The sequence below is a fragment of the Vollenhovia emeryi genome, unplaced genomic scaffold (assembly GCF_000949405.1).
Source record: "Vollenhovia emeryi isolate VEMERY1.0 unplaced genomic scaffold, V.emery_V1.0 DF939126.1, whole genome shotgun sequence".
NCBI lineage: Eukaryota > Metazoa > Arthropoda > Insecta > Hymenoptera > Formicidae > Vollenhovia > Vollenhovia emeryi.
The window spans coordinates 1,882,346-1,905,733 of NW_011967240.1; the positions used below are offsets into that span (position 1 = coordinate 1,882,346).

A 23,388-nucleotide genomic window follows, 5' to 3' on the forward strand; every position below is an offset into this window, starting at 1 on the left:
CGTGCGGTGGGGGGTCAGGTCGGTCGAACGGGAACGGGTCGGTCGAACGATCGAAAGGCCCTGCTCCTCGGCTCAGTTGTAGCGCCGACTCCCCGGCATACACGAGGTCGCGTCGTAGTTTTTAAAAGGCACACTCTGTACAAACGTAGACACGCACGCTCTTTATCTTCCGTATATATATACATATACATATATATATATATGTATGTATATATATGTATATACCTCCGCCTCGCCTGCGCCTTCGCCTACGCCTCGCCTCGCCTTCGCCTGCGCCTTCGCCTACCGCCTTCGCCTCCGCCTCGCGCCACAGTAGTGAGCAACAGATATTAAAGCCGTGCACGCTGCCCGTAGAGAAGCGAGCCTCTCTCTCCGACCTCTCTCCGTAGAAAAAAAGCGAACGATGCAGCGCCCCTCGGTCGCCGGTCACTGGAGAAAAATCCTACTGCTCGTGTATAGTTTGCCATTATTTTCATGTAAGTGAACGTGCGCGCGCGCGCGCCAGCGCGGGCGCGTTTGTTCCTCTCTCGATAACAAACATCTACCGCCCTCCCGCCGCGCCGCACGCGCGCGTGTCCCGCGCCCCTTGTGCGTTCCTCATCTCCCTGTCCGACGACGATTCGCCCCGTCGCTGCGAGGGGTGGTCGCGCGCCGCCGGCCGTGTGCGAGCCGTCGGGCGTCAACTAGTCCTCCGACCCGGATCGCGTCCCGGACCCATCCCGGACCCCCGCCGAGATTCTCTCGTCTCCCCCTCGTCCCTCTTTTTAATGATATTTTCATATTTATCCGCGGTCGCCATCTTCCGCCCTCCCTCCTTGTTTTCAGCCCCGCGTTGTCTCTCGCGAGCGTCTTTATCTCCTCCCGCGGATCGCGCGAAGCGAGCAAGAGGACCCCTCGGGTTCCTCCGTCGGGACGATTCGCGCGGGGGGAAAAAGAGCCCTCGTCCGACGCCTGTTGATAAAGAATCGACTCCAAATTGATCAACTCGTCCGTAAATAAGAGCTCGGGGCGGGGAGATTCGGTGGGGGTTCGGGAGCATCTCCCAGGGCCGGTCGGTCTCTCGTCTCTCGCCGGGAGGACAATCGTAATCTGGCTCGCCCTTCGCGGAAGGGAAGATAATTTTTTCCCTCCCAAGTGTCGTCGCGGGGACACGCTCGGTCTCTGACATGTATACGTAATTTAATCCTTCGAAATAACGTTCCACTGCATTCGCTGGTAGAAAGCGTGGAGCGCCGATGCCGTTCTGTTTCTCTCGTAGAAATTGTTGTATTGTTTCAGTTGACGACACCACAGGGCGCCGAGGCTGCCAGATTATTCCCCATACAATTCAGTACTCTGACAATATTACACACTTTGCACCTCACGACGTGCGACACATGTCTCGGGTTAATCGTTCAGTGCACCCTAACGTGTTACCGCGAGACGGAGAATAATTCCACGCCGCATTCCATGGGACGAATTTCCGGAGCACGTGCGGGGGCGGCCACCGTTAACAAGTCTCGCCGTTTGTTACGCTTGTACAATACTGCAATTCAAATTAATCATTGCGAGAGTAACACGAGTCCGACGGGGTTGACGAGTATTACGGGCGTCGCGCATCTTTCGGACGCGGGGGTGTCGAACTCGGAACGCCGGACTTACGTTGCTCTCGAAATGAACATCGACCACGTTATATCTTGGACAAATTGCACCACGTTGCAGAACGTGGCGGAACGAGAGTGTTTAAGAAAAAAAGAAAGAGAGAGAGAGAGAAAGGAAGAAGAGGAAAGAAAGACTTAGTGTATGCGTGTTGGATCTTAAAGCGTCACCTCTGTCGAAACTCGGAATAACGACTCACACGCTGCTCTCCAATGTGAAATTGAATAAAAATAGAACACTTGATTTCGTGTACATGAGCTCCCATCATTCATACCACCCACGTAGAATTACTACAATGTACATTCACTGTGAATCCTCAATGGCCTCCATTTGTTTCGACACGTACAAGCGCCGCACACGTATGCACACTTTGTTAATACAACGCCAATACGAACGAGACTCGAACAATCCAGCCGCCTGTGGCGACTCTTTGTTTACGAAACCATTTCCGACGCGCGTTCGTCTTGTCGCGTATTTTAGGTCGCTGCGCGGGCCAGTTTTCCGGGGCTGTTTTTCGGCTCGCGAAACGCGCCCGCGGAATCAAACGGGAAAACGTGCGATAAATGCCGATGTAAACTCAATTCGGCCTGATTTATTCGGGCCGTAAAGCACCGGCGTGGCGGTTAATGCGCGAATCTATTACGGATTAAAGTGCGTTTATGAAGGTAAACCGGAAATCGATAGCGCAGCAATCGTAATTTTTGTCACGCGCCGCGGAACAAAGCAAAGTGGTGGTGTTTGTAGCGGCCGAACGAACGATTCCCGTTTCTGATGCCGGATCGATAATGCGTTACTACGCGATAATGCACGCGGTACGCGCATAAGAACGCTTTGTCAAACGTTTTGCACACGGTAGGGAACTTGGCGCGAGTCAGTTACCGCGAAACTAGAACTACGCTCGCGCGCCCGACGTGGAGGGTAATGTCAAAGGAAATGCTCGACATTGCTGCTCCTCGAAATTTCGACGGACAAAAGCTCGCGACAATGGTCCGCCGCTATCTTAATCGTTAATCGCGGAATTCCGGCTTCGCAAAATTTCACCGGCCCTTAACAATGGTTAGCTCGCGATTCGGTTATTATCCCGAATCTCGCAATAAGACGGGAATAATTCCGCGATTTCATGGGATCTGTTCAAAACTGCTAGAGTTTGACAGATGCGATTAAGAAGTTCCCCCCAAACCTTTTGCACTGATATCATATCAAATTAAAGTTGCTGAAATTTCCTCTGGAAATATTTAACTATTATACGTGATAAACGAGAGTGGAAAATAGAGAGAGATTTACTATATGGTACGTCGCGTTTAAATATACTCGCTTCGTTTTCGAGCGCGCGACAACAGAAAATTATGAATATCTTATACTAAATAAATTTTTAACGACGCGAGGAGACATAAAATAACAAGTGTAGCGGTATTCCTAATCCGATGTTAAATTTGCGATGGTCTAAAGACTCTAAAGTGACATTAGACAGTCGGCTGGAACCTCAAGATTCCAACCAATGAATATAACATCTCGAGATCGTATTGAATACGATCTTAAGAGAACTAGCAAAGGAGTTGAAATGGCTTATTCGTAATTTCTTTAAAAATTACTCAAATTTATGCCGGTACAGTCTCTAAGATTTTCCATTGTCGCAATATGTAATTGATTATATGTATATGTACGTATATTGGGTTGCCCACAAGTTTCTTTCGTTCTTTTGCGAAAATCTTTACTTACAAAATTCCCAAAGCTTATTGTAAGCGATCGATCTCTTTCGCAAGGTCGTGTCTCAATTTACACAATTTCCGGTTTTTCTGTTTAAACGCTCATTCTGGCCCTAAATGAGCGTTTAAGCAGAAAAACCGGAAATTGCGTGAAATACGACCCTGCGAAAGAGATCAGTCGACATATCCTGTTCTGTTCGATATCTTCTCCCGTATCTCCAGAAACCTTGTAATGTCATCTTTTTAGTTTTCGATTTGTCGGGAAATGCTCGTCGAGGTGATTCTTTGTGTCATTCATTTTAACGAATTTCTTTTTAATGAAAGGAATAGATAATCGGATGGAGCCAGAGGGTGGGGCAGAACGTCCCAATCAGACGCAAGGAGTTTATTTCTAACGACCAAGGATACGTGTAGCCTGGCGTTGTCACGATGGAAAATAACGTCTCGTCTGTTGGTCAGTTCTGGAAGTGTTTTGATGGGAACGTTCTCTACTCTCCGTCCGGTTACCGTATGTTTTTTTTCATTGAAAAAATTCCCTTCCTTAAAAAGGAATCTGTCAAAATGAATGACGCATCAAAAATCGCTTGGAAGCAAGAGAAAAGGCATTGTGAGGCTTCCTGAGAGATGGAAGAAGGTTATTGAACAGAGCGGGGCGTATCTATGGCAATAAAAGTTTGCCGTTTTGGAAATGTTGTAAGATAAAATTTTAGAAGAGAACGAAAGAAACTGAAACAACCTAATATGTTTAATATACATTCGCAATTAGAACATATTTTAAAGATAGAAAGAAAGATAGATAATCTTTTGTCGTGTTTATAATATTAAATATAAAACTGCAACTACGAATACCGCTGTGAATATACGCGAAAAAATTGAGAAATCATTCAAGGTAAATACATCCATGTTCTTTATTGCGCTCCAATTGAATGTGGAAAGTTAGAAGTCGTGACAGATCTATATAAGGGAAGAAATATGTGTCAATTAATATATTTTTAGTTTAGATTAAATAGGCGTCGAAAATACAGGCGTTAAGTGAAAATCGAAAATCCAATTAAATCAAAAAGGTTAATAAATCAGTTAAATTGAAATAGCTAAAAATACGACCACTTTTTTCGGTCATTCGCACACAACCCGAGTTTAAAAGCCATTGTGGCAGAAACCAATTATTCGACTATTTATCGATCCAATTATATTCACCCTAATTGCACGTTATTTGCATAAGAGAAACCAAGTGTCGGCTTGAAATATTATGAATATTCTGCAAACTCTCCCGCAGTATTCTTCTAGCACTGCAAATATTTGTATAAAAAAGGACTGAAAATATATTATCGCGTACACGATTCGTGCAAGTCAAAATATTATACTCTCTCTCTCTGCAGAAGGAAAGCTGCAAGACTTTTTCCTCAGTCTTAGTATAAAACGTTAAATCTCTTGTATCGTACAAGGCCGTGACTTCCGCGTTTTATAAAAATACGCGAGAAGAAAATTGCTGTGAGAATTTCTAATGCGAGAGTCAATTACCTGGAAATCTCGCGAGGAACGTTTTATTATATCGAGGCAAAGGCGCGCATTTTCACGGGCACAGGCATCCCCTAAAATCAATCGTCCATTTCCTACAATCTACATTATATCGTTTGCGCCAGTCGACGCCGACAAAAAAAAAATCGGTCGATTCTAATTACGGAGAACGGCATAGCGGCAATCGGCCGTTCCGCTTTAAGCGCCCGTTGAAATATTACAGGACAGGCGCGTAAGAAAATCGCGTGGCATTAGCATTATCCGGCGGCACGATCGACCTCGAAAATAGGCCTCTTGTCTCGAAACGTCTCGAAATAATATACCATGCGTGCGGCGGTAACGCGCGCTTTCATTCTGATCGATACAGTAACACCTCCCAGCAACAGGGCGGACTGCCACAAGTAGTTACAGTCGGCCGAAGGCCCTCCGTTCTTCCCGGCAATAGCTAGATTAATCCGTTCGCCGTCGTCTCGTTGTCACGTTCGTGCCAGTTGAATGAAAATCGAGTGCAACACGAGACCGCCGGTCTTGACGGCGTTTAATCGAAATATCAAATGTCATTCTGACATATCGTTATTGCTGTATATTTTTATTTCACATGAAATAGCGTACACATCGCGGCCAAAGTGAACAAGAGACGCGTATTTCTTCCCGTAGAGAGAAAGAGAGAGAATACGTAGAATATATTCTGTTCCACTTACGAATCCCATGAGCAATTTGGAGTTGATGCTTTTCGTTATAAGAACGTTGGGGTAGAATATACTGACAGTTTTCTAGTTTTGAAGAATTCAAATGTAAGAGCTCCCGCAGAGAGAAGTTTCGCAAACAGCGAGAAACGATAGGAATCTTATTTTTCGCTGAATTTCAGATAAACTTTATTTTAATAGACTTTGGTCCCAAGATTTAAAGTTACGTGCACGAAAGACACCCTATACGTGACCTTATCTAGGTTTGTGGGTTACGACGCCCCTCGAAGTTAACCCCCGACGAATTCAATTCTAAATGAATATCACATAAACCATGGGATATATGGATCGCGTCAAGCGGCAGTTTTACGATTTTAAAAGTCTCGCTTCATTCTTTATTAAACAATAATCTTTCGACGTGTCTGAATGCTCGCGAAATGTCATATAGCTTTTAGTCCATAAAACAGGTGAAGTGGAAAATGTAATGAAAAAAAAAAGAAAGTGTCTGGACAACTGAATTGTTCGCAACGCTCGGTTTATACATAGATAAAATCCTAAATCAACGGGATATATAATTTCTGAAATAATAAGTCTGACGGAATCGATAATCTCGCGATTAATTAGAGACGATGCCATTTTCGGACGGGCTGGATCGTGGTAGCCCGATAATAACATTTCCCTGTGAATTTTATATACTTTAATTCTTTAATTTTTGTGCAGTAATTTTATGTATATGGATAACCATTTTTCAACGAATGTTGTGTTTTAATAATCGGGGCGCGTAGTTTACTGACGTGAGTTGGAACAAGTATACAAAATTCGCACAAAAATACCATACAATTTGAATACCCAACCAAATCCAGCCGAACCGAAATATTTTCTTTAATTAATAGAGGAAAGTCCACTGTTACGAGGTGGGATTCTAATGTGAGATAGTAGGTTTTCAACGTCAGAATTCAATCACAAATCACGATCGTACAATGAATCTTCCACTAAACGGACCTCACTGCAGGGGCAATAAATTCGTGGCGGAACCAACGCCGTCTCATATTAGGAGCCTATCTCATAATAGGGGACTATCCTCGATAAATTTTCAAATTAATCGCCTTTCTCTCGATTGAATATAAATTTTAAACCCGCAGCCTTCCCGGACCTTTCCTTTGCAGCTCGCGAAATTGTCCTTTAATCGCGCGCCCGCGACTCTCGTGAATTAATACCGTTCATGCGTCGGACATTGTTGATAACGTCCGTGACGTATCGGTCGCCAGGGTCACACGGTAGTATATACGAACGGTGATTTCACGATTTCCAGACGGGTCGCTGGCAGATCATATGAACGTGCAATTGATAGCGCCGCAGTACGTAACGCTGGGCAGTACGGCCACCTTGGTCTGCAACCACACTGTCGCGGACAACTTGCTGCACAAAATAGAGTTTGTGAAGGACGAGAAGAGGATATTTCAGTACGTTAAGGAGAGAAATCCGCCGTATATCTCACCGTCGTACACGGAGGGCGCCAAACTGGAGGTGAGCGAGACAGAATCGCCGCGACCTTTAAAAAAAAGAAAAAGCCCTCTTGTTAATATTTCACCCCGCTGCGCCCGCTTTTATTTCCTGCACTTTTGCTGTTTCATTATTTCGCGATTATTCGAACAGCGAATTACCGAGCGCGCCCGACGGAATTGATAAGAGGGAAAAGGTAACGGTTGATTTCATCAATTAACTTGAAACCGACGCTTATCTGACTTTTGACGCGCGGCTCATAAATATTTTGTGTATCGCTTCGCCCTGACGTACATGTACACGTGATTTTCGCTTTGACGTACATAATTATCTCAAAGGTATCTCGCGCCGCAGCATGGCATGCAGGTTCGATAACACGTCTACATAAATTTGTGTCAAATTTACACGGCTCGAGACTGATGGCATCGACCTTTGCATCTCAATCTATCCACAGTTATATGTATATATCAATGTCTATATATCTTTAAACCTGAATGTTAAACGAATTTCTATCTTGGTAACGGAAGTCGAGAGTGTCTAGACTACGTTAAGAAATACATTGAGCAATCGTTAACGGGTACGTTAACGGTTTACGGTTCGCAACGCAAAATTATTTTCATTCAGCATGCGATACCTAATTTATCTTTTGAAAGCGCGGAGATATTTTCACCTTCGAGAATATATCTTTTCTCTCGTGTCCACGTACGGCAAATTTAGAATTTATTCCGATTCAATTCATTATATATGTATTAAAAAATTATACGCGTATCTTGCGTCTTAATTTCCAGCTTCATCTTTATTAAGATTTTATTTATTTAGATTCAAAATTTCAAGTGTAATAATACCTTCCTTTACGAACTTCATGCATGAAACTAATATTCGTTCTTTCTCTCAATTTCTTAAATATTATTTTACGCGTACACGTGTAGCTCTGCTATAAATATTAATTTTTTTACTGTAAACTCTTTTCACTTCACACGCTCTTCCTCTGTTACATCACGCGCCTGTTTATGTAATGAAATAATGTCTTTTTTTTTAACCTGCCGCCTGACATTATTACGCGCACAGGTAAAAATACAGCTTAGTCTGCATACCTGTCGTGCACCTGTCGACACGGTCTAGAAGGAAAAAAAACCGTTGTAAACAAAAGTCCAAAAATAACGAGGACGCCCTCAATAACGTAAGCTGAATATCCGGAGTCCGCGCTTCTGTCTTTTGCCAATGATTAAGCGAGCAAAGCTAACGCATTTACCTAAGGTGCAGTCTTTTATGTATCGACACAAAGCAAAGTTATTTACGTACATATACATGCAGCCCGCGCCGCACGTGAAATACCCTCCATATCCCCCGACAACATCGCGTAGCAACGCGTGGCAGCACAATTTCCCTCGCGAATGTTTTCGATGGAAACGCGCCGCAGATGGCTGATCTATTAAAAAAGAAATAAGGTGGAAAACCAATACTTGTGCTAATCCATATGTGATACCCAACGTCACGAGGGTGAGCGTTGTGCCGGCGTGTATGTAGAGTCAACACATTAATAATGAGGCTACACGTGATGGAAATAGAACGTCCATTTGGTAGCCTGAGAATTTCAGGCTACTGATGATGGGCTGTAGGTGTCGAAAATACTTTTCGCCTCCTCCTCGCGATACGTCGAGAAACCGTCGCGCACAGAGAATTTCATTTACACTCGTCCCTCGATTTACGCGGAGTATTCGTGCCACGCGGTTCTTTTTGTGCGGTTAAGAATCGGTTAAGGGGATGCTGGAGTGATTCTGCACTTTTGCACCTTTCTAACCTAAAAACTGTCAGTTCGCGGAAACATTTGTGTAATATACAAATTAAATGGCTTACGTGTACAGATCGAAAGCAGCTTGCTATTCCGGCCAAATGAAAGAACAATATGGCATCACTGAAACTAAATTTGTAAGTCTAATAAAAAATAATAGTGAGCAACACACATACTACATGTACTGTATGTATGTGTTGCTCACTATTATTTTTTATTAGACTTACAAACTTACAATTAGTTTCAGTGATGTCATATTGTTCTTTAATTTAGTCGGAATAGCAAGCTGCTTTCGATCATCCGTACACGTGCCATTTAATTTGTGTATTACACAAATCTTTCCACGAAACAGACAGTTTTAAGTGCAAAAGATGCGAAAGTGCAGAATCACTCCAGCATCCCCTTAAGGTGGTTGTTTCGCGGCAGTAATGCTCAAAATTATTGCAATGATATATCTTGATGCAATATCGCTCTAAAGAATACACTTACGATTAATACATAATATAAAATAGATTCGAAAGATTATAGTTTGAGGTGCTGTTGCCACATCTCCTACACTACACTCATGTCTACTACATAATTCTTCCCATTTTTCAATAACTGTTTATATTGTTGAAACGGAACGGTCAATAATTTTGATTTTTTCCCCAGTTGTTCGTTCTTTCACTCACTGTTAAGCTTAAAAAATAATAAAATGTGCCATCATTTGCGTTTGCAAACGCAAATATTATTATTTTGAGACATAATAATACGTGTAAATAATATTTCACGTGTAATAATATTACAACGAATTACATTGTTACGTGTACTAATATTTATCACATGTTTTACACGTAATATTTCGTGCAACATAGCAAACTTTAACATTTTTCTATTGGAACTTTGAGACGGTCAATTTTAATTTAATTAGTCTTATTTTGCACGTATTAATGTAAAGAATAAACTGTAAAAATTTGAAACAATTCTCACATAAATGATTTTACGAAATAACTACCTTAAATAAAGCCTGCCAGTATAAGAAAAAAAATATGTATAAGGAAAAAGCCTCTGTACGTTGTAAAAAGATTTATCTCACGTAGGTGCAATAATAATGAAAGCTCAAAAACAAATTTCAATTTTATTTCGTCGCAGTCGATACTGCACTCCAGAGCAGTCGACCTTTTCTTTTTTAATTGGCCCTAAATCACCTTCCTCGTTATTAGAAATACGCGGCGCTTCTATCTCGTTATTTGCGCGTCTCTTTTAAAGACACATTTTCTGACTGCACGAAATTGAAATTGCGTGTAAAAAAAATACGACGTAAATCGAGGGACGAGTGTACTTCATTGTCACGGAAAAGAAATCGATCGAATTGCACGACCGAACGACACGAGAGGTCTTCTGTTTTTATCAATGTCCGTCTCTTGTCTTGTATCGTCTTTTCTTTCGATTTTCTATTTTTGTGAAAATTTTCGAGAACTCTCGGTCGACGGCTACTTCACATCCTCATTATCGGAATACTCCATTGTTGACAACGGAGGGATTTACGACTGTTCTCGCGCAACGTTAATTCTGAGATATCTTAAAGTTATTACAGTACGTCATGAAAGATGTAGGTGAAGATACGCGTAACAAATGGAGCGCTAAAAATGATTAGATCTAGGCTACTTAATAACGAAATTAAGTTAATGCAATAGGAACTTCCAGTCACCTCGATAATACCTATGATTTCTGAACAAACGGTGATAATGGAAAAGAAACGATTGCGATGATGAATTGTTTGAGCTCCTTCCAATTTCCATATTGCTAATTTAAGAGGGAGATCCTCCTTCGATAGTCTAAATGTCACCCTGATATTTTCAAATAGCGATTAATCGATGGTTTTAGAAGCGAGGATATTTTCGATAGACTTTGCATCTAAATATAATAGGAGTAAAAGTGGCAGAAAGCAACGATTGCGCTGAATTACATTATCTATAGTGTTCTGCGTTGTATTTTCAAAGCGTTTCTCCTTGCTCATGCATCCACTTGATATAATTGAAATGGATAGATGAAAGGAATACAAGTGACAAATCCTGGTAGAGCAAGTTGACAGAAGAACACTCTTGAACTCTCATTCAAAGACAACTCCGACGCACTTCATTATCAAATTCAGCGTATCTGAAAGCGGAAGTAATGACACATTTAGATAAAAAAAAAAGCACCGCGACACAGAGGTATTTTATTTTCTCTCGTGCAAGCGTAACATCTTCCTTATTTAATTATTAAGCTTGAAGAGCCCGGAGGCAAGAGAAATACAACGTGTAAATATACAAAGAATCACGCTTTGAGAGAAATTAATTTTCGCGCATACATTTTACGCACACTTGAGCCGTGCACATTTGTCACTTGTATGTATTTTTTTTAATATAGAGTATACTGCATAGTCATTTTAATTAATTACGCCACGTGTCATGATTGGCATTAACATGTCGCTATTATTTTTCAGTACTCGAAGAATGGCACGACAATCAAACTGCACAATGTGCGTTACGAAGCTTCCGGTGATTATAGCTGTGAAGTTACTATGACGACACCCATTTATACTGCTGGCGCTGATCCCGTACAGATAAAAGTAATATGTAAGTGATAGTGCTGACCTTACAAGAATAAAGAGTATGTATACCACACTGCTAATGGCATTAGTCATTGTAATGTTGAATTGTATTAATAATTCAGATACTAAGCAAGCTATATATAATTGAAAGTGTCGATCTGACCGAAATAATTTTTATCAATTTTAACATTTATAAATTATTCGACGTAGATATTTTTCGAAATAGACAAAGACCCAAATGCCCAGATTTAAGTATTAATGTTGAATAATTATAGACTTTTCCATTGCATCACGCACCTCCGATATACTTGTTATAATTCCTTTTAGTTCCACAGAGGGAAGATCCTAATATTAGGTTCCAGAAGAGTGTATACGTGGTAGGTGAGAGCCTGGAGGCGAATTGTACGTCCTCGCCGGCACGTCCAGTTCCTTATATAACGTGGTTCATAAATGGAGAAGAGGTAAAGAATAATAAACACTGAAACGTAATTGTGCTTTTAACAAGCCCAATAAAAAGACCATTTGACCCCGATTGTAACAATTATAAATTAAACGCGTTTAATAAAGAAACTAAAGAAACTAAAGAAACTTGTACATTTCTGATCGCTTCTTACTTCTATGATACTTAAACGCTTTAGCTCGATAGATTATTGTATTAATAAAGATTTTTACTTTTACCAAGTTACCAAATTTAATTATATAGATTATCTTTTTGCGGCGCGCGTGTTTGATGTGTAAAAATGTGTAAATTTTTTTCTCGTAATCTGCCGAACGTGGATATAATTGCGCGCAGTTAAATTCTTAAATATCTCTGGAAGTTCTTTCGCTCGATTGCAATCTTCTGTCTTATTGATTTCGCCAGGTGGATATTGCTCTCGTGACTCACTATCCGCATACACATCATAAGAATCATCTGATGTCCGCCACCGCCAAGCTGACGGTGGAAGTTTCCGAGTTGCACGCCGGCCAAAATGGACTTCTGGAAATCAGCTGTCGGGCAACGATACCCGATTTTCCCGGAAAGCACGAGCAATTTGCCGATATCAAGAGAAAGGTGGTGTCGGGTAAGTTTTTCCACGACGGAGAGATATTGAACTTTGTTTTCGCGTGTACGACGTTAACGATCTTTGGCCGCCGAATATGCACGATGCCGAACTTTCGAAAATAAACAAGAGAGATCCCGCAAGAATAGATTCAGAATTATTTTATTAAGAGACCGACATTGTCACGCAATGCGTGTTTCTGTCGGAAATAAAATACGAGTACATAGTAAAGTACATGCGCAGCTGGCTACTCTCTGCGACCTCGTACCTTTTCTATAAGCCTCAGGGCTTTCCATTTTCACTTTTAACAATTTATCAATAACGGAAAAAGTCCCGATTTTTGTACCCGTGCGACTTGTTTCAGTGCAAATCATACCAGCGCCGGATGTGACGTCTTCCGCGGCGATTCTCATACGAGAACTAACGCTACCTACAATGCTGTGCATACTGAGCGCGATGCACAAGTTCATTCCTTAATAAAAGTCAATTGCTGTAGGATAATTCGGCTGTAACATATCTAATCGTAAGGATATTAAGGCGATGAACGTAAGATCGAACAATCACAATGTCTTCCTTCGATATATCGAAATACACGGGGGCAGCGGTTTTATTGTCTTTGCAGAAGTTTTGTAAACTCATAGACGCGGCTTCTTCGTGCGCAAACTATTTTCGATTATTGCTTATAACGAGCGTCGTCTGTCTCGCGAAACATATCAATCCCATTATAACGAGAAACAATGTCCGAATATTCGGCAAGGTGTGTGTCGGAAAGCTATGTCTCTTCCTTCGATGCTGTTCGAATCTATTTATCATAGAATTTATTACAACATTTAATTTTAAGAATTTTTTTTCTCGAAATTAAAGGAGAACATGAGAAGAGAAGCAACCGGAAAATAATTTTGTTCTATAGCAAGTTACCTTCGATACGTAATGGACAATGTATAATATATACTCGTATTGTTGAATTAGTTAACGTATCTTTGAAAGAGAAACAGAGTTTATTACAGTTTAAAGTGAGACGTCTTTATTGTTAAACGTATAAAAATTGGATCTATATTAATGTTATCGAAATATACATATCACGTATGATCAATACGTTAACTGTAATATTTTATTTTTGAAAAATGATATGGTTTTCCGATACGACTTTTATTAATATATAACATTTCATCTAATCTCGCCTCGCCGCTGGGGAAATAGAATGTTTTTTAAGCTGGCAGATATGTTCTTGTTACTGCGCGCACATTTTTATAAAAACCATGCAAGAAACATTCGCGATCGTTAAAAAAAACGCTTTAATGTCAGTCAAATCGAATTTAATAGATTTTTCCCTTACGGGATGATATTCTATTTTTCAATAGCAATTTTCCATTTCGCATTGATGGACTTTTTTCTACAACATCTTGACATCATTCAACCTATTTTGCAACCAAAAAAAAGATATAGACAAGTTGGATTTAATTCGCAATAGGTGCAAAGTAACCTTCTTTTACATTTTACGCCCCGTTTCATGATGTTTCGTGATAACACACAGCTGATGAGATCAATTTTCCGACAATAATCTAGAGGAGCGACAATTTTCCCGCGTATAATAGGACATAGATGTTAGAGCAAACGTTCACCGTCACATTTCACCGTAATTCGGAGCTTAGTGCTCCGTAGAAAACATATTGGGTCGTCCCACGAGTAACGCGGTTTTTAGAGACTTTCTTGAAAGGAAATAAAAAAGTGCGACACTTTTATTTCTAACGTATTGCCCATTGTTATTCGTAACTTTTTCCCATCTTAATCCTAAATGTTCAAATCCCCGGCGCGGAAAGTCTCTCGGTTCCAAAAAAAAAAAAGAAACAAATCAAGATCCCTTTTATACCGCATTATTTATGGAATGACCCAATATTATGACACAAGAAATTCGAAGCAAGAATGGCGTAAATTAAATACGACGACACGTGGAGGTATTCGGATGTTTGCGCGTATCGAAATATCTCCGAGCTGTCTTCTATTTGCCGTTAATTAAATTGCTATTTATTGCAAGTACCAAGAGGGCGACTGCTTACGCCATTTTCGCTTTCGATTCTTGATCTACATTTCACGTGCTATAACGAACTGAGGGATATCGATGAAACGGGATGTACGACTTACAATCAGTATTATATTACAACTTCCTTGAGCGTATTTTAAAGAGGCAAGCTTAAAAAACACCGCGACAGCGGCTAGGCATTTAGAGAACTGCGAGAAACTAGAGATAACTAGAGACACCCGAGTCAGAGTCTGATCAATAATACCTCTGATCGCTTACCATTACGTATACAATAACTAAACGATTAAAGCATGGGATTTCCTTGCTCCGAGCTCACCTGACGTACAATCTGGTCTTTTATTACCTTATCCCCTCGCAATTGGAGGGATAATGCACTGTATTGATCTTATTGAGATCGATCGAGAGACTGATAAGCCGATTCGATCAAGCTCTGACTCAACCATCTAGTAGAAGTAGCGATTACGGCCGTCGTGCTTGCGGCCAACTTTTTGGAACACTATTGGGCGCGTTTACCCGTCGATACGACGTGACTTTGACGGGACTTAAAAGACTTGATGCGATACCATCGCACCGACACGGTTCTCCACGACCAGGCGCCTGGGATTATCTCCTGTCTGTACGTTGACACGGCTCCTCGTTAAAAAATCATAATCCTCTCTCTCTCTCTCTCTCTCTCTCTCTCTCTCTCTCTCTCTCTCTCTCTCTCTCTCTCTGCTGTACTCGGTACTCATACTAAATACCAGCAACTTTAAACAGCCATATTGGTTGCGGCGTAAGTGTACGTTAGTATGACTACCTAAGCTTGGTACTTTAGAACACTAAAAGGATTATGTCGACGAACGCTTGCGCTAGGGTGAACGCGAACGATGCTTTCCGGGGCTTTAGAGTACTAATCTAATCTTGATTATTAGGATAATCGGAGAGAAACGTATCGTCGTCCCCAGAGACGACTATTAGACGACTAATCTAACGAAAAAAGTTTTGATAGCTTCGCAGATCGGATCTTACGAACGTATGCCCGTAGCTGACGTTACGACTAGACCGCGCGATTCGAGTTCGGTTACAATTAATGTAAAGATTAATACGGCAGATTACAAAATGGTAAATTAATTGCCCTAGTTAGAGGAAAGTGGAAACGTTAGGGAACAAACATTGACTACGTAGTGCTTTATAGAAGTAAAGAATATATTTCTGATTAATGAATTTTTATGCGTATTTCAGATTGTGCGACTATTTGCTAAAATCGAGAATACCTAATCCAATCGCGCGCAAATTCTTACATGCTTTCAAACTTGCAACAAATATACCACTTTTCAATTTTTATTGTATTTATATACAAGGTAAGAGCCGGGGGGGGGGGGGCGTCCGGCCGTCTGAGCGAAGTTTGAAAGCTTAGTAACGATATTTTAATTGAAAAGTGCCTTTTCATATTGTCCGCAGTTTAGGAAATATCTCAGGCAGATTTTAGTCTGCTAGGCAATGTGCTTTGCCCGGAAAGCAAGATCGCCACCGCTGAGAAGTAATATAGAAAAGAAGTCGTCTTTTTTAACGATCTCATTCTTTCTCTCTCTCTCTCTCTGTCTTTCTCCCCCTTTAACATATTCCCAGTCGTCTCAGCGTTCACTCTAGCCGGCCTGTCCAAGTCTCCAAATTTACTGTATCGCAAATTTTATACGAGTTTGCTGTTTCCAGCTGCACCTTCCGCAGGCAAAATTGATTTTGAAGTTTGTGGGGAGGAAAGGTGTGTCACGTGGAAAGATTATATCTGGAAATACTTGACGCCAATCAATACATACATTCATACTACACACACACATACACACACACACAGGACTCCACATTTATCCATCGCGTATTTTATATTCGTTGCCACGTGCGCTCCGTGCGGCGGGCTTCTCCCCGGGAAACGCAAAGATAATTTATTTATCCCCACCCGAAGCTTGCGGAGAAACACGTAAGAAGGTGCGCTAGAGAGAGCAGACCCCCCCCCCCCCCCCGGTATAAATTAGCGGAGAAACAAAAGTCGACGGGAGCGTGGCACAGAAAATGGAGGATCCCGTTAAAGCTTTACGGCGAGCCGCACGCGAGCCGTCACGATGCTCCTCGCGGTCGTGGCCGTGGTCGTCCTAGTACCGTATATCCGCGCGATTTCCCTGGTGACCGGCGTCGAAACGACCGCGACGTCGTGGGAGCCTGCGGCCGACGACGGGGCGGCTGTGCGCATCGTCGGCGGGGAGATCACCAGCATCAAGAATTATCCGTTTATCGTACGCGTGGCGACGCGCCCATCTCTCTCACGCACACACACAGGCCCCCTTAACCCTTCGCCTTTCGCCTTTCGAGGGTCGTCGGTGCCATCCAGGTGCCTCGCGGATGTGCGTAGCGATTCTGACGTCAAGGACGTGGAAGTAACGCGATGCGCATTGTGCAAGGTCGCGGGGTGGTTCCATCAACCATCCGGGGAGTCGACGAGATGCTCGGCGATTCAACGAGCGCTTCAACGATCCATAAACTTTTTTAGCGTTTTTTTTTTTTCCGTACGGTCGAACAGTTCCGATCTCTAAGTAGCGCGAAATAAAAATGTTATGACGATGACGGTTTGAAAATGAAGTCTCGACTGACGTATCTTGCATTTTGCGCTTCGGGTAATTCTCCTGAATTCACATGCAGGACCAATTCGGATCGGAGATATCGGTTTTATTAAAATACAAGCTAGGATATTACGTCGTGCAGTTTCGGCACGTCTAATTTCTCGTCCGCGCGATAGGTACTGACGGTACACTTTAAACGCTCGTGCCAATCTAACTCTGAATGCTTTCGAGACAGCCGGAAATCTCAATTTCCAAATAGTCAAGCGTTTCCTCTGGAAAGACGTCGGATTGATAAAACGCGTCGCCCTATTCAAAGTTCCAGGGGGATAAAATCATTTGGAGTTTTTGTAATTCGAAATTAAATGTGTCTGCAAACGATGCGACCTTACGAAACGTTTATCTCGCTTTCGTAGACGCTCCACAGGAAATACAGGATAAAACGTGAATATAAAAATGGGATGCGAAAGGGGAGGAAATTATTTGTGAAGTTGAGGTGCAAAAGCGGTCTCGAACGAGCGTTGGGCACTTCGAGCTTAGGGCGCAAGGGTTAAGGCGGCAACCGACTCGACTCGGACTCGGCGAATCCGAATTTTTCAATGTCAATTCCTCTTAGGTCTCGGTGCAGCGCCGACCCTATAGCCACTCGTGCGGAGGCACTTACGTCGCCTGTAGGTTCGTCCTGTCGGCCGCCCATTGCATGGTCAGGTGCGTGTCACAAGACTGCGTTTCGCATTTTGCGCTGTGTCTGTCGAAGAAGAGGGTGGTGTAGTCCCTCTCTCTCTCTCTCTCTCTCTCTCTCTCTCTCTCCCCTTTTCTTTCTCTCCTGCCGGGGCTTTAGCACTCATTTTGTTCGCCCTACATATATTCCCTCACCTGCTGAATCTCACACGCAATTGAATGCATAAAACGTTTGAGCAGAGGGTGGAATTCGGGGGATTCCCGAATTACATTCCAGGATTAAAATACCGGCGTCCTCTGAAATAACGGGGTGAAAAACGAGCCAGGATATTTCGCGTGAGATTTCCGGTACAAGTCAGGAGGAGCTCTCGTAGGAGAGAGCGTTCTGTTAGCAGCGCACGACACTCCTTGAGCTTGATTCTGTGTTAATTGTTAATCTGTGATCTTTTTAATTTAACGACGGTAAGGTGTCGATCTCTTACTCATTTGCTTATATTTTATATATATGTAAGAGTGTGTGTATAAAAGTTATTCGTTCTAAAGGCTCTCGCGGCCAATTATGATTAGGACACACTGCCATGTTGTATGTACAGCGAATTTATCTTTTCATGCTTTTTCTGTGATACATTTGCTACGCGAACAAATTGACGTACATTTGCGTTGCAACATTATTAATTTTGACAACGTCACCCTTTTTTTTCAAAAATGCTTTACTAGAATTTCCTGATTTTGCATATCGCTTCTAACGCGAGACAAGTGACACAATTCAAAATAGCAGTTTTACAGAAGGACGAGTTTATCCTTTCAATCTACCTGCGAATCGTGCACAGCTACGATCAACATGCTCTGCTAAATTGTTTTTTTTTCCTTTTCCTTCTTCTTTCTTGAAATCTTTCTCCATAATCTGAAAGAATCCTATTTATTTTCATACATTTCTTTACTATCGCTACACTCACACAAAATGCAATCTTTGCATTGCGCCTTTTTTGGACGAAATTTTTGTGACTTTACTTATGATCAATGATATAGTTTTTCGAAACGACCTACACTGGCCAATGTTTTTATTTTTAAAAAAACCGACGTTTCGGTCCCGGATTTGGACTTCTGTCCAAACTGTTCGATCGAAATCAGTTCGACCCGACATCTCGACTAACACACTCGACATTTTTACTCGTGGCGTAAAAATAACAACGCAACTTAAATTGACTTTGCACTCTTCAACCAAGGAGTGCAATCATTTTTTGACCAATATCTTATTAACATAACGATATTGACCAAGAGAGCGATATGAGATCAATGGCAATTGTGTGAAAAGAATATTTGAAAAGGGTCCAAATCCGGGACCGAAACGTCGTTGTTTTTTTAAATAAAAACACTGGCTAATGTAGGTTGTTTCGGAAAACGATATCATTGGTTTACTTATAATTATCACTGAAAACAGTGAATAGTTACCGATTTGCAGTTATAAGTATGTCATGGAAAATCGCAGTGGTACACTTGCAACTTTAAATGAGTCACTGCTCACTGTTTTCTATGTTAATTCACTGATAAATTATAAAAATGCAAAAACATTTTTACTGGTGTCACTTTTCTTGTGCAAAAACGATATATGCGTTGTATACCTGTCAGGCAGGTGTATACTTACCCGAGTTTTATATTTAAATTTCAGTTAAAAATATTTTTAGATAACTCTATAATTGAAGTTTGAACTTCGAGAGTAGCGAACGCAGAAACGTTTATTCCTTTGAGGCTGTACAAAATTATATGAGCTTGAAATAAAATTTAAGCTGTCTGAAAATAACGCGAAAAAATTTAAATTACCCTTCTTGGGTCGTTTTCTTAAATTACTTTTCCTTGAAGTTTGAAATTTATTTTCTCTGTGAAATGAAGAGTATCGAGCGAATTCCATTTTTATTAGTGTCCGATATCAAGGGCATCTTACATTGCACAATTTTGCCGCTTGTTTTCATTATTTAGAGTATGCAAAAGATTCTCGTATGGTCAAAGTTTCTTACGTAGTTTAAACCGTCTCTCACTTTTACTTGCAACTTTCCAAGAGGCTGGGAATATCTTCTCAGTTTTTAATACGATAAAATGTTTAAATACGAAGCTGTTTATGTGATCTGTACCTTTTTAGATTTAAAGTAAGTTTCGCGAGGTAAAAAGATCACGGAGATAGAGATCCTTTGGTGGCTGAAATATAAATTAACACTTCGGTATTCTCGGGAATATAATTATTTATTTGTAAAGCGAACCGAACGCCCTGGTAAGACATTTTAGGATTACACCACAATACGTGAGATTAGTGGCCGTATTTAACCTCCTTGCTACTGCAGAGGTACTGTATGTTCGTTCACAGAAGAAAGCTGGGCTTGTGGTTGATGTAATGACGGTGTCTTGTAAGATGTAAATCGCTTCCATTTGTGAGAAGCCGAGCAAGTCGGCGGATTTAAATTTGCAGTAATCTAGTTTGGAAACGTGTTATATATTTCGAAAGAGAGCGAGTCTCTCTCTCTCCTATAAGAGATATTTATATCTACACATTCTATACGAATATTCGTTAAATATCGCAAAGAGATTGTATATCTGAAACAGCAGTCCAGCGTAAAGATCCCAAACGTATTCAGGTAGGCGAGCTTATGTCGCGAAACGTACGCGAAATGTTCGGACTTATATTTTCGCTACTGGATACAAACCTCTTTTGGATCATACAGCAACCACCGAGTGAACGGGATTGGACGGTAGATCGAACGGTGTCAGCGATCGGGTATAAGAATAACTGCCTGTTGACAACCGGCTCATTAATTATAGAGGGAATCTTAACGCGCGCCCTCCGTCCCGTTCATCCCCTACGATTGTACCTTATTTGTTTCTGACTGTGAGTAGTGATGTGAGCTGTCTAGCGTATATCTTTCACGAGTAACGAGAAGGTTAGCGGCGCTAGATCTTAAGGCTAATGATATCTGTCGCGGTATCTATCTGTGTATCGATTAGCTGTGTACTAGCGATGAGATGTACTACTACTCGCGTGAACGTAGTTTCTGTTTTACGTGTCAGCTCGGCCGCTCGTGATTGTACGTAGGGCGAAATTGGGGCGCAATCAGACGTATGCTCGTTCACGCGACAAGCCGCGTGAAATATTAAAAGAGTGATTTAAAGGGGACGAGACAAATTGAGGGGGAATCGAGATCACGTGCCAGAGGTAGCGATTACGTTGAGACCGACACTAAAGAACACATTTGCCCGACATTACTTTCCTCTTCTCTAGCTAAAAGAAACACCAATTTTATACGATAATCTTCATTATCTCTGGCCGTCAAGAAATTCCCGGGTTTATAACACGACGTACTTAATTTTTATTATCAATACAATATAATTTTTTTTTTGTTATTCGAGATTAACATAATTACAGACCACGTTTGCACGTATTTCGCCTGCAGCGAAAGGAAAATTGCTCGTGTTGTTTCAAGACTTCTCAGTTTAATGTTTTAAAAGACTTTTCGAAAGACCTCGTGGCCTCGCGAACATACGTCCCTAAAAGTTGTTGGTATCTTTTTATTTAAATAAATTATTTATTCAGCATGCGAAGAGAGCGAGTCATCGAACCCCGCGCTGCCATTGAGCAGGAAAAAGAGCTCCGTCATTACATCTCGCGTTTGACTGCGTCCCACTTTTCCCCCACACCGCTCCGATGTTTAGATGGAAAAAAAAACCCAAGGTGTATAATTAACTCGTCGTTGTTTAAAGACGGTTGCACGACGGTACGTGGGCAGCTGAGAGTCCACGCCACTTCTATGTGATCGCTGGCGCGACCTATGTGTATTTACCAAGCTGGAGTTCCATGCAGGTGGAATTGGTAGACAAGACATTGCCGCACGCAGAGTTTCGATTCTCGGACATGCAAAACGATATTGGATTGTTCAGGGTGACTGTTTATGCCGTGTATATAATTCTGTGTCGATAATAAAGAGAGCAAAACCTTGTAAACCACCGTTGGCCTCGCACTGTCAACCGTGCCCGCTTTTGCAGCTCAAGAGACCACTTTACAGAAACGCGTACGTCCAATACGTCGCACTTCCGCCGGTGTACCTTGCGGATATGTTCCAGATATACACGGAGGATTGTGTCGCGATCGGATGGGGTCGACACATACCTGATTCAAGCGTAAGCGAGTTGTTACGGAGTTGCTTTATTCAATACCCCCACGCAAATGAGGATAATACATTCTGATGGAAGAAGCATCCTCCTCTTTTTCTTCGTATAACATTGTCTCGAACAGACGGGGCATGCAAATATGTTTCCTCGCGTCGTAGAGGGTTTGACCAATCATGAAATCGCCATAGAGCTATTTTAGATTCCGCTTGAAGCGGACTTTTTCTAATACTTGTGTCCAGTTATCCTAGAAGCTCTGTCGTTTTTTTTTCAGAAATGGAATTTAATTAATTCCGAAAGTATTTAACAGAGTTCAGTAAAAATAAAAAATCCACGTGACCAAATAATTTATTTACTTGACTCTTTACGTGGCTCATTATTAGCAAGGAAGCGGCACACATTTGCGGCACGTTCGAATCCCATTAATTTCACCTGACAAATGCCCCATGCTGAATGTACATAAAGAAAAGCAGTTATGCGCTGGTTTACCGGAAGGTGGTCGTGACGCCTGCAAGGTTTGCATTCAATTCTGTAGATGCACGTGTATGTGGAGTTTTTGCTTGGAAATAATTAAATAACGACATATTTCTTTGTCTCTTTGAAGAAAATAATAGATAAGGAAATCAGTAATAAATCATATTGTTTTGTGCTGAACAAAAGAGTCAGGGAAACAATGTTAATATTGATTTTTAGCTCTTTACTACTTTCATTTTTATTTTTTGTAGCTAGAGTCTACAGTGCGCTTATTGAATTTTCAGGGCGACAGCGGTGGACCATTGCTATGCAATGGAACGCAGGTCGGTATTGTCTCCTGGGGCGCGGGATGCGCTCGTCCGAATGCACCAGGTGTTTATTCTCGAGTGGATTTTTATCTACAATGGTTAAATAAGACTATTGTTGAAAATAGAGCTGCCAAATCCTCCCAGAACATAATAACAATTATTCTCGCGTCTTACTGCTCGTATATCGTATTTATATAAGGTGCTAATTATCGTTTATGTTAAAAGGCAAACTTGTAATTTTATATTTCTTATTATTATGCAATGTATCATTGTTACGTTCACTGAAGATGCCAAGTTAGTTATTTATCTCTAAGTTAGTTATTTATGTTGTATAAATCAAACGTTAGTTTGTAAAAATTTAGTGATTTTTAACTGTTAGTTTCAAATGTACCAAGTGGCTTTAAAAAAGTTATACATATCGCTGTTTCATAAAAATCTGTTTAGAATCTACATTATTTACTGGAAGGAAGAGAGATTAAGTCTTAGTAAAATTTATAATTAAAAATTCTCTTGCTATTAATAAGGATGTGTTCGAAAATGGATTTAGTTACTGCCAGTGAAAACAGTATAGTTGGTAGCAATGAAAATTACTGGTGCTGCGTTTTTCGCAGCAGTAAAGTCAGTAAGGCTGGGTCTACATTGGATGTCGTAAGTCGAATAATGAACTGTGATTGGTCAATTCC

General features: G+C 41.3%; 2 protein-coding genes across 5 annotated transcripts in view; both read left to right on the plus strand.

The window, feature by feature from the left end:
• LOC105568994 overlaps window positions 1-15,128 on the plus strand; it is a 21,095-nt gene extending 5,967 nt beyond the window's left edge. Inside the window, exons 1-7 of one of the 4 annotated variants that reach the window (XM_012025109.1) lie at window positions 409-476; window positions 1,279-3,798; window positions 6,861-7,075; window positions 11,311-11,443; window positions 11,746-11,879; window positions 12,281-12,482; window positions 12,826-15,128. In XM_012025109.1, coding sequence (XP_011880499.1) covers window positions 3,774-3,798; window positions 6,861-7,075; window positions 11,311-11,443; window positions 11,746-11,879; window positions 12,281-12,482; window positions 12,826-12,938 — 822 coding nt within the window. In that variant the 5' untranslated portion in view covers window positions 409-476; window positions 1,279-3,773 and the 3' untranslated portion in view covers window positions 12,939-15,128. Of the gene's footprint in view, window positions 1-257; window positions 477-905; window positions 3,799-6,860; window positions 7,076-11,310; window positions 11,444-11,745; window positions 11,880-12,280; window positions 12,483-12,825 lie in introns of those variants that run through there. The other 3 variants (XM_012025107.1, XM_012025108.1, XM_012025110.1) reach the window with 3 other exon arrangements.
• Window positions 15,129-20,431: 5,303 nt separating this feature from the next.
• Window positions 20,432-23,214, plus strand: LOC105569160 (trypsin-1-like). Its single transcript, XM_012025359.1, has 5 exons — window positions 20,432-20,538; window positions 21,519-21,696; window positions 21,741-21,935; window positions 22,307-22,438; window positions 22,682-23,214. The coding sequence occupies exons 1-5, from the start codon at window positions 20,432-20,434 to the stop codon at window positions 22,901-22,903; spliced, it is 834 nt and encodes a 277-aa protein (XP_011880749.1). The 3' UTR covers window positions 22,904-23,214.
• The last annotated feature ends 174 nt before the right edge of the window (window positions 23,215-23,388 follow it).

Bases quoted from the DNA above. Each gene is read 5' to 3' on its own strand.
- LOC105569160 (XM_012025359.1), top strand. From the start codon at position 20,432: ATGTTCGGACTTATATTTTCGCTACTGGATACAAACCTCTTTTGGATC. The intron at 21,936-22,306 runs GTAAGCGAGTTG...GCTCATTATTAG, and splicing joins GACACATACCTGATTCAAGC to CAAGGAAGCGGCACACATTT. The intron at 22,439-22,681 runs GTTTGCATTCAA...TTGAATTTTCAG, and splicing joins GTGGTCGTGACGCCTGCAAG to GGCGACAGCGGTGGACCATT.